General features: G+C 54.1%; 2 protein-coding genes across 2 annotated transcripts; both read left to right on the forward strand.

Moving 5' to 3' along the window:
• The first annotated feature begins 1,990 nt into the window (after positions 1-1,990).
• LOC102415691 (melanoma-associated antigen 10-like) lies at positions 1,991-2,644 on the forward strand. The gene has a single exon (XM_025277589.1). The coding sequence runs from the start codon at positions 1,991-1,993 to the stop codon at positions 2,642-2,644; it is 654 nt and encodes a 217-aa protein (XP_025133374.1).
• A 4,702-nt stretch (positions 2,645-7,346) lies between these two features.
• Positions 7,347-8,991, forward strand: LOC102416019 (melanoma-associated antigen 9-like). Its single transcript, XM_006039895.3, has 2 exons — positions 7,347-7,428; positions 7,746-8,991. Exon 2 carries the CDS (start codon positions 7,766-7,768, stop codon positions 8,555-8,557), a length of 792 nt encoding a protein of 263 aa, XP_006039957.2. The 5' UTR covers positions 7,347-7,428; positions 7,746-7,765; the 3' UTR covers positions 8,558-8,991.
• The last annotated feature ends 1,586 nt before the right edge of the window (positions 8,992-10,577 follow it).

Consider the following 10,577-nt stretch of genomic DNA (forward strand, 5'->3'; position numbering starts at 1 on the left):
CTATGAGCGGCCAAGGCCATCTACAGGCTGCTGAGTTCTTCCTGATTCACCTGCCGCTGCTCACCCTCTTCAGCTAAAACAATATCATTTATACAAAATTTCCAAAGTGTGGTGACACTAAGTGGCCCCCATGGGAAGGCAAGTGGGTCCCTGTGCTCCCACAAGGTCATGGGCACAGCTGCCCCCCATCCAGCATCTGTGCTAGGACTTCAGCCTTCTCTCGAGGGTTAATGAGGCCCCCTCCTGAGAGAGGATGAGAGCTTCCAGTTGTCCCCGAACAGAGGATCCCGGCCCGACTGGGACTCCTGGGGGCCCCGGTCCAGGCTGTCAGGCTGAGACCCCACACCCCCCTCACTTTGTCAGTGAACTCGGGGAGTCGGAGGCTTGGTCTTTGAGGCCCAGTCTCAGGGGGGCAGAGGGAGGGGCCCACGTCCTGTGGAGACTCGAGATGAGGACCAGAGGAGGCTGAGGGTCCCAGGGGATGCATGTGCAGCCCTCCTGACAGCCCTGGGGGACCATGGGGCGTGGTGTTCAGATGTAATGTCACTGATCATGATGGGAGTGAAGTGAGGGCCTGGGTCAGGTGCCCGGGTTCAGGTCAGCAGAGTGAAGGAACCCAGCTGTGCTAGGAGCAAAGGTAGAATCCTTAGGGGGGGCTCTGGGGCCCCAAGACATCCAGGTCATCACTGCTCTCAGCCCTGGCAGGGTTGTAGGAGTGAGCCCCCTACTCCTGCTTGCCTCTCAGGGGTCCTGGCTGGGGAAGGCCTGGTTCTAAGGGCAGCAAGGTCAGGGACAGAGGGTGGTACCCAGACCTGCTGAGAGTCGAAGTGAAGAGCAGAAGGAGGTTGAGGAACGCCCAGGGCATCATCTCAGCTCTGGGAAGCCCTGGGCTTGGAGCCCTGATGTCATGGCCACAGACTTCCCTTTGGGATCCCAGTGAAGTGATGGCCTTGGTGTGAGGGCCCTGCCTCCAGTCAACACATGGGGCATCCCCGAACCTATCAGGGCTCAAGATGAGAACCTTGAGGGAGGACACAGGGAATCACACAGGTCCCGGCACCTGCTGTCAGTCAGGGGCGACTCTCGTGGGGGCATGAACTCGGGGTCTCAGATATTGGAGACTTGATATAAGGGGCAGGGCCTCAGAGATTGGAGGGGAGATTCTTAGGCTTTGAAGGAGTTTAGGTGAGGACCCTGAGTGAGGACTGAGCAGACCCCTGCCCCTGTGCTCAGTGCTGGGAGGCCAGGCAGGACGTGAGGAGGAGCTGAGGACCCGCAGGAGGCCCTGGGCAGTGCGGCCACATGTGGGGACCCTTAGTGCTTTCTGTTCAGGCTCGCATCTTTTTCTGAGTTTCCATGCAGGCCCCCAGAGGGGTGGGACCAGGTCGTGCCAGGATAAAGGTGAACACTACAAGGGAACCCTGACGGGACCTCACACCACACAACTGGGGGGACCTCACAGAGTCCACTCCTCGTACCATCCCAGAAGGCTCAGGGCTGTGCCACAGGATACCCCCAAGGTGCCCCTCCATTTCTCTCACAGGAATTCCAGGAACCAGAAGGTGAAGGCAGAAGTCTGAGGCCCGTGTCCTGAGGTCAGAGAGCAGAGGAGTTCCAGGCAGTGCCAGGAGTCAAGGTGAGGAAGGTGGCCTGAATATGCACCAGGGGCTCCCCATCCCAGAACAGAGGGGACCCCAGAAGGGCCTAATCCCCACACCTTGTCAGCCCCAGAAATCTCGGACTGTCCTGACTGCAGCCTGGGGAGCCACCCCACTTCCTCCTTCAGGTAGCCAGGGGACTGCCCACCCCAGAGGCATGCCCCAGTGAGGTCTGAGATCACCCCTCAAGGGAAAACCTGTAAGTGGCCTGTGTCAGAACTCCCAGAGTGCGTTGCTCAGCCAAGGCCTCTCACACCCCCTTTCTCCCCCATCTGTTCCCCTGCCTCACTCCCGTCTGTGGTTTGATCCCAGGCATTGCATTTGTGGTCAGGATGACTGAGCTTAGCAAGCCTGAGGAAGACCTTCAGGACCCAGGTGAGGCCCAGGGCCCGGAGGAGGTGCAGCTCTTGGGGGCTGAGGTGGGGGAGGCTGCATCAGCCTCGGCCTCCTCCCCCGCAGTCTCCTGCTCTGCCTTGCCCCAGGAAGCTCTGAATGAGATGGTGGCTAACCTGATGAAGTTCCTGCTCCTCAATTATCGGGCCAAGGAGATGACCTCCCAGGCGGAAATGCTGAAGAAGGTCCTCAGGGATAACCAGGAACACTTCTCGGTGCTCTTCAGCCAAGCCTCGGAGTGCCTGCAGCTGGTCTGTGGTGCGGAGATGAAGGAGGTAGACCCCAGGGAGCACATCTACATCATGGTCCCCACCCTGGGCCTCACCTGCGATGCTATGCTGAGCAGTGGGCAGAGCATGCCCAAGGCCAGCCTCCTGGTGCTGGTCCTCAGCCTGAAGAGGAGATCTGGGGAGCATTCAGCAAATGAGGATGTTTGTCAGGAGGGAGCACTGTGTTTTGGGGAACCCAGAGAGCTGCTGACCCAAGTGTGGGTGCAGGAGGGGTACCTGGAGTACCGGCAGGTGTCTGACAATGACCCTGCTTGCTTCGAGTTCCTGTGTGGTCGCCAGGCCTGTACAGAGACCAGCAAGTAGGAAGTCATGGAGTATCCGCTCAGAATCAACCAATGGTTTTGCATGGCCTTCCCAGCCCTGTCTGCAGAGGCTGTGAGGAAGGAGGAAGAGGAGCCCTGACCTAGAGAAGCAGCCAAGCTGATCCTTACCTCTGTGATTGAAGAGGGAGTGGTCAGCCTTCTCAATAGTGATGGCCTGGGCCACTTGGGAGAACCTGGGGTGTAGCATCTTTCTGTTCCTTTTCTCTGTGATGACATGGAAATTCATCTCTGTTTTTTAAAGGAATTATTCAAGTGTGTTTTTTCAGCTTAAGCCTTAATAAACTTCAGTATCTAACTTTGTGAATGACATCGATCACGCATGTATTTGTACTTGACCATTTAAAGGACCAGAGTTTTGCTGTTTTGTAAAAGAGATTGGGAACTCTCCCATTTTATTTTGTGGCCCTGAGCAAGATCACATGGAACTGGAATTACAACTATTTTGGATATGTGAACTTACTTAGCAGTATATAGTTGGTGGAAAATAAAAAAAAAGATTGTAGTGAATTCTCCCTTCTTATAGGTTTTGACTGTCCTTTTCTACAGCTAATCCATATCTGTTTACTTGGATTTTGCCAGGTTATTATTTAAGAAAGTAGGGGAAAATTGATGAGATTAATAGCCCCCCCTTCTCACTGGTTCATTTAGTCCACAGAACTTCACGGAGCCTCTGCTCTGTGGAAGGCCCTGTGTTAGCAGTGGGGACACTAGGAGAAGCGGGACACCCCATACCCAGAGCGATGGTCTAGGGGCCACAGTCACACGAGGAAGGTGGAGAGACGTTCCATAGTCCCACAGAACAGGCAATACGGGGCATGGCGGTGAGGATCCAGGAGGAGCACTCGAGTGTTGGTGCCTGAGCCAGGGCAGTTTGGGGCTTTGGGAAGCTGGGTTCCTTCTGTGGGAGATGATGGTAATGAACCTCAGTGGTGTCAACAGCCAGACTGTAGATAGTGTCTTATGAGTGAGAGGAAAGTCTGGAATCAGACATGCGTGTTAGAAGTTCATCATCTCTCCAATAAATCTCCTGGGTCTGAAAAATAATGTGCACTTTGGTCAGAACAGGTAGACACCTGGTTTTTCTGCCTGAGTCTAAATATACTCGAACGTTTCCAAATGGGAAATGAGCACATTTTGTTTGGCGCAGTCTATTCAGTCTCGGGGTATAGTTGAAGACATTTCGATTACCACCCTAAGTCTTCTGGTAAGATATTAATGGGGTTCGTCTTTGAAACTGGCAGCTGGACACTTCAACTGTTGGGTCAGCTTTCCCAGGTGGTCAGACCCCAAAGCCATAAAAACTGCACTGAACCTGAATTCACATACCTCAGAATCCTCCTTGCAGGTGAAGGGTGGTGCATTGTGCATATCCTTGCTGGATTTTGTAAAGAAAACTCCCACTGTCCTTTTCCCCCCATTGTCTCTTGTCTGATACCTGCCCCTCATGAAGGTCACAGCTGTTGGGGAGCCTACGGGCACCTGTGTAGGTGCTCAGGCAAGTTCTATCCTGTGGAGGCAGCTGAGTCTCCCAGGCTACACTCCCTGGCATCAGGAGGTAGGGGCACATATTCACTCTGCTGAGACTGTGGGTGGGTGTCACTGCAGAGGGTAGGGCAGAAAGAGCACTGGAGGGAGAAGAGGGGGGACCCCCCTCCCTGACATCCACAAGAGCCTTGGAAACTAAATCAGATCCTGCATTTAAAAGTGCTGATACAGAGTAGTTACTAGAAACAGTTGGGGATTCAAGGCATCTTTGGCTTTCTCAGAAACTCCTCAACACACGAAGGGCATTGTCTTCATCGCAGGCTACACCTACCGGTTGCTGTCTGTTGAGCATCGAGCACACTGCAGGGCAGGGGAGAGACTCCAGGTCCTTGCCCACATCTCTTCTCCCTCTGCTTCCTGGAAGCTGCCTGCAGGGAACATGGGATCTTTATGTAAACCTACAACAATTTGGAAATAAATACATGATTAATTCACTGATTTTAATACAAAGAAAAAATGGTTCATCTAAATAATAATAGCATGTTGTTTGAGGGAAAAGCATCCCCTTTGTGTTGATGCCTGGGGTGGGATGGAAAGGTATTTTGGATGCAGGTGGTGCCACATCCATGGGGCTGAGCTCCCAAGAAGCAGGAAGGGCTCCTGTCTGACTGGCTGATGGAAGCTCTGTCCAGGCGCCATCCATTCAGGGCCAAGGTGAGGACCTGGGCTCCTCCCGGTGGCACAGTCAGAAGGTGGGTGTTTTTAGGCAGGTGGAAGATGATGGTGCATTTTGGATTCTGGGCACTGCAGAGGGTATCCTGGGGGTGGTACAGCCAGAGGGACTGAGGAGGGTGGAGAGCCCTGGGAGCAAGGGGCAGGGATCCAGCCTAGGAGTCTGGAGCTGAGCTTCAAGCCAGGGTCACATGAGGACCACACAGTCCTCGCCCTCTGGCCTCCTTCTGGGGTCCATCCTTCTCTCCCTTTCCCTTCGTCACATGGCAGGGCTGGGTCAGGAGAAGAGGAGACATGTGGATGGGGAACTGGTGCCTGAACCTCTACGGAGAGGAGCGCAAAGTGCCAGGTGGGAACCATGGCTCATAGGTCAGTAGGACTGTTATGATATCTCCTGTGGGAACCATCTTCCTTTGGGAAGAGCATGTCCTGTCACCACCGAGTAACCAGTAGCCACATGAGGCTGGGTACTGTGAACTCAAATGTGCTTAGTGTGTCCCACGGCCTGGCCGTCTGCCTTATAAAATGTGGAATCAAATGTAAATAGCTAGAAGTGGGTAATGGCTAGATAGCTCCGCTGAGGAACTGCAGAAGCTACATGGAGGACCAGAAGCACAACTTTCCTTGTGGATCACAGGGAGTGGTGGTAGGTGGGGTCACTGTTCCCTCTGGTTCCAGGGCCATGTATCTTACTTAGTGGGGGAACTAATGACGACAGATGTGGAGTTTGTCCAGTCCCTGGAGGGTGAAACCCCAGCACCCCGGGCTCTCATATCCCAGTGTGCACCTCACATGTGCTTTGTAGAGGCCATTCCACTGCCCCAGGAGACCAGCAGCTCTGGAAGCTGTGGTCTCAGGGCAGTGAGGGCTTTGGTGTAACGGTCCAGCCTTGGGTAAACTCAGGGACATCTTGTACCTTCCAGAGCTCAAGATGAGGACCCTGAGGAGGACACAGGGCCCCTCAGATCCCACCCCTGCTGTCAGCCCTAGGCATCCCTGGTGGCGGCATGAGCACTTGGCAGCATGTCCTACCTTTGGCATCCCTGTCTCTGACAGGTTGGGGCCCTGCTTTAAGGGACGGGCCTTAGAAGCAGAAGGGGAGGATCTTAGGTTCTGAAGAAGTCTGGGTGAGGACCCTGAGAATAGACTGAGGGGAACGTGGATCCCATCACAGTGGGCTCAGGGAGCACATAGGGTGGGATGAGCACATGCCGCATTTCCTGACATCCAGGTGTCAGAGAGACTGGGGACCCGCTATAGGCGGCAGGGCCTCGGGTGGGCAGAGAGGAGAATTCCCGGTCCTGTGGGGTAACCAGTGGAGGTCCCTGATGCGGGACTAGGAGACCCTTGACCTCAAAGAAAGCTGTCTCTGTTGTCGGTCCTCGGAGACGGCGAGGTAGAATGAGAACAACAGGCATGGTCTGACGTCCTGACATCCGGGTCTCAGAGAGACGGGGCACGTGGTATAAAGGGGCGGGGCCTCAGTTGGGGAGAGGAGAGGATCTCTACTCCGAGCCAAGGTAAGGCCCTGAGGAAGGACTAAAGCGACCCCCAGGGAGGACTGATGGAGCCCCACAGATCCCTGCCCCTGTCATCTGCCCTGCGAGACCCTGGGGTGAGAAGAGCACACTATACCTGTCCTGACTTTCTGACATCCGGGTCTCAAGAGGGACTGGGGACCTGGTGTGAGGAGCCGGGCCTCAAAATGGGGGAGGACAGAGCCCCGGTCCTACCGGGAGTCAAGGTGAGGACCCTGATGGGGGAATGAGCGGAGCGGGACCCCAGAACTGAGGGGACCCTAGTAGTCCCCAGGCAGGACGACCTCGTGCCGCACTTCCTGACATCGGGTCTCAGAGAGACTGGGGACCGGGTGAGAGCGGCGGGCCTCAAAATGGAGGACGGGCCAATTCCAGGTTCTGCCTGGAATCCAGGCTCCAGGTGGGGAACGACTGAGGCAGTTAGACCCCAACACAGGGTGGGATCCTTGCCTTTGATGGGGGTCTTAGAGGTCCCAGAGCGGGTTGAGCAGGATGCGCAGTTTGTCGACCTCTGGCTTAGGGGCTTCAGGAGATGAGGTGCTCAGCCGGAGGGTGGAGGCTTCAGATCCACAGAGGGTGGACTCCTCGGACAGAGCCGAACGCACCCTTGTGGTCAGTGCTGGGAGTCCAGGCTGGACGTGAGCTGGGGACCGAGCATCTCCCCAGCCTAGGACCCGCGGAAGGCCCTGGGCAGGTGCCACCACATGTGGGGCCCCTTAGCGCTTTCCCTTCAAACTCGGGTCTTGTTCTGAGTTACTCTGCAGGCCCCCAAAGGGCAGGGTCCAGGCCGTGGCAGGGGAAAGGTGGGCACTACAAGGGAGCTACAAGGGGACCACTTCCCCCACAATTCGTGGGGGGGAGCCTCAGAGTCCAGGGCTGTGCCACAATCTACCCCCAAGGGGCCCCCTCCATTTTTCTCACAGGGGTTCCAGGAACCAGGAGCAGAGGTCTGAGGCCTGTGTCCAGACATCAGAGAAAAGAGGAGGTCCAAGCAGTACCAGGAGTCAAGGTGAGGAGGGTGCCATGAATGAGCACCAGGGGCTCCCCATCCCAGAACAGAGGTGACCCCACAAATCCCTAATCCCCCCACCGTGTCAGCCCCAGAACCTCTGGCTGTGTTGGCTGCACCCAGGAGAGCCACTGCCCTTCCTCCTTTGGGTAGCAGGGGGTCAGACTGCCCAGGAGGAGGGCCCGTGTGAGGCCGAGAGCACCCCTCAAGAGGAGACCTATAAGTGGCCTGTGTTGACCACCCAGGGTATATTTCTTAGCTGAGGCCTATGGTCCACAATGTCCCCTGCCTCACTCCTGTCTGTGCTTTGATCCCAGGCATCGTGCTCGTGGTCGAGATGAGTGAGCAGAGGAAGCCCAAGAAAGACCTTCAGGACCCAGGCGAGGCCCAGGGCCCAGAGGAAGCACAGCTCTTGGGGGCTGAGGGAGGGGAGGCTGCAACCCCCTCGGCCTCCTCCCGCCCAGTCTCTTCGTGCTCCGCTGAGGAGGCCTTGCCCCAGGAAGCTCTGAATAAAATGGTGGCTAACATGGTGACGTTCCTGCTCTGCAAGTATCGAGCCAAGGAGCCAACCACCGATGCCGAATTGATGAATACGGTCCTCGGGGATAACCAAAAGTACTACCCAGTGGTCTTCCGCCAAGCGGTTGAGTGCGTTCTGCTGGTCTTTGGTGTAGATGTGAGGCGGTTAAACACTGCACCCATCTACGTCATGGTTCCCTCCCTGGGCCTCACCTGTGATATAATACAGGAAAGTGGGCAGGGCCTGCCCAAGGCCGGCCTCCTGGTGGTGGTCCTCAGCCTGATCCTCCAGAATAGGGATTGCAGCCCTGAGGAGGAGATCTGGGGAGCACTCAGCAAGATGGGGGTGTGTGCTTTGAGGGAGCACCCCATCTATGGGGAGCCCAGGGAGCTGCTGACCCAAGTGTGGGTGCGGGAGGGGTACCTGGAGTACCGGCAGGTGCCTGACAGCGACCCTGCTCGCTTCGAGTTCCTGTGGGGTCCCCGGGCCTTTGCGGAGACCAGCAAGGAGAAATTCACGGAGTATCTGCTCAGGGTCAACCGAAGGGCTTTTAGGTCCTTCCCACTCCCTTCTGCAGAGGCTGTGAGGGAGGAGGAAGAGGGGTCCTGAGCCAGAGCAGCAGCCAGGCTGATCCTTCCCTCTGTAAATGAAAAGGGAGTGGTCAGCCTTCTCAGGAGTGATGGCCTGGGCCACTTGGGGAACCCAGTGTGCAGCATTTTTAGGTTCCTGTTCTCTGCGATGACATGGAGACTGATCTCTGTTTTCTTTAGGAATTTTTCAAATGTGTCTTTCAGCATAAGGCTTAATAAACTTCGGTATCTAACTTTGTGAATGACATTGATCACACGTGTATTTGTACTTACCAATTTAAGGACAAGAGTTTTGCTAGTTTTTAAAAGAGTTTGGGAACTCCCCAATTTTATTTTGTGACCCTGAACATGGTAACATGAGATATGAATTATAACTATTTTGGAAATATCAACTTACCTAGCAGTAATGTACTTGGTGAAAGAATTAGAAAATAAAATGTGATTATAGCAAAATCTTGCTTCTTATACTTTTTGTCTGTCATTTTATACAGCTCAGCTATCTCAGTTTATTTGGGTTTTCCCAGGTTATTTAAGAAAGTAGGAGAAAACTAATCCAACTAAATAAGGCCCTGCTCCCGGCTCATTTATTCCACAGAACTTCAGGGAGCTTGCGTGCTGTGACAGGCCGTGTTAGCAGTGGGGACACTAGGAAAAGCAGGACACCCCCACACCGGGAGTGATAGTCTAAGAGCTGCAGCCACATGAGGAAGGTGGAGAGGCATCCCCTAGTCCCACAGAACAAGGCACCACGGGGCAGGGCAGTGGGGTTCCACGAGGAGCCCTTGGGTGTCAGTGCCTTTGCCAGGGCAGTTTGGGCTTCGGGAAGCTAGGTTCCTTCTGTGGGAGGTGATCGTGATGAGGCTGGGTGGTGGCAGTACCGGACCTCTCGACGATGTCTTATGGGTGAGAAGAAAATTTGAGATAGGACATATACATTAGAAGTTCCTCCTAACTCGGAGATGAATCTCCTGGGTCCAAAAGAGAAAGTGCACTTTGATCAGGATCAAGTAGACGCCTGGTTTTTCTGCCTGAGTGTAAATACACTCGAAAGGTTCCAAATGAGACATGAGTGAATTTGGGTTGGCACACAATCTTCTCAGTCTCCGGGTTTATAGCTGAAGACATTTCAGTAATGTTGCAGAAACCGGTACTCGAGAATCCAAGCACAACTCTCAGAGGGTTGGAGAACTCAGGTTTATTATGCTGGCGGGCCCAGAGGAGTCAACACTCCAAGCTCTGGGCCCCGATCAAAGGGATTGCAGAGTTTTTATAGACAGACTGTAGTGGGCAACACTAGCTGTTAATAGGCTGGTTTAAACTAAGGGGTTTCTCACACGTGGGAACAGTGGTCAAGATGGGGAGGGGGATGCCTGACCTGGAGAGGCATGATTAAGCAGGTTTGCAGGGGCAAAGAGCAGGGCAAGGGTGAGTGAGATCAACTCCAGTTTCTAGCATTGCAAGTTCCCGTTTTCTGAGACTACAGGACCTAGGTGATCTAGACTTTGCAAGGGGTAAGCTGAGTTACAGAGGCAGAAGGAGAAGGAGGTTGTGTAAAATTTTAACTTTTCCTCTTCATTCCCCACTCTTGATGCGTCTATCACTCGTTGTAGAAAGCATCGTCCCATGTTTTTGGTAGGACATTCCGGGCTCCCCATCATTTAGGGGGGTGTATTGAACTATTGCCATTTGTAACTTTGTGGCTTCAATCCAAGAGTTTATGAACTGGATTGAGAATACAAGGGCCAAACAAGATTGCTGCAAAGAGCATGAAGAGAGGACCTGTTAAAGGGAGAAGCCATGATGCCCAGCTCCAGATATTGCTCCAATTACCCCAAGAATTAGCTAGTTTTTCTCTCTTTTTATGATTTGTTCTCTTTGATGCTGGGCCATGTTCCTGACTATTTCTGACTGGTGTATATAAAAGCAGCATTCTTCATTCAAGAAGAGGCAGTAAAAGAAGAGGCAGCTGAAAAGGCAGACACTTTTCAACTGTCAGTAGGTCTGCTGCTGCTGCTGCTAAGTCCCTTCAGTCGTGTCTG

The sequence above is a fragment of the Bubalus bubalis genome, chromosome X (assembly GCF_019923935.1).
Source record: "Bubalus bubalis isolate 160015118507 breed Murrah chromosome X, NDDB_SH_1, whole genome shotgun sequence".
NCBI classification, from domain to species: Eukaryota; Metazoa; Chordata; class Mammalia; order Artiodactyla; family Bovidae; genus Bubalus; species Bubalus bubalis.

Bases quoted from the DNA above. Each gene is read 5' to 3' on its own strand.
- LOC102415691 (XM_025277589.1), top strand. From the start codon at position 1,991: ATGACTGAGCTTAGCAAGCCTGAGGAAGACCTTCAGGACCCAGGTGAG.
- LOC102416019 (XM_006039895.3), top strand. From the start codon at position 7,766: ATGAGTGAGCAGAGGAAGCCCAAGAAAGACCTTCAGGACCCAGGCGAG.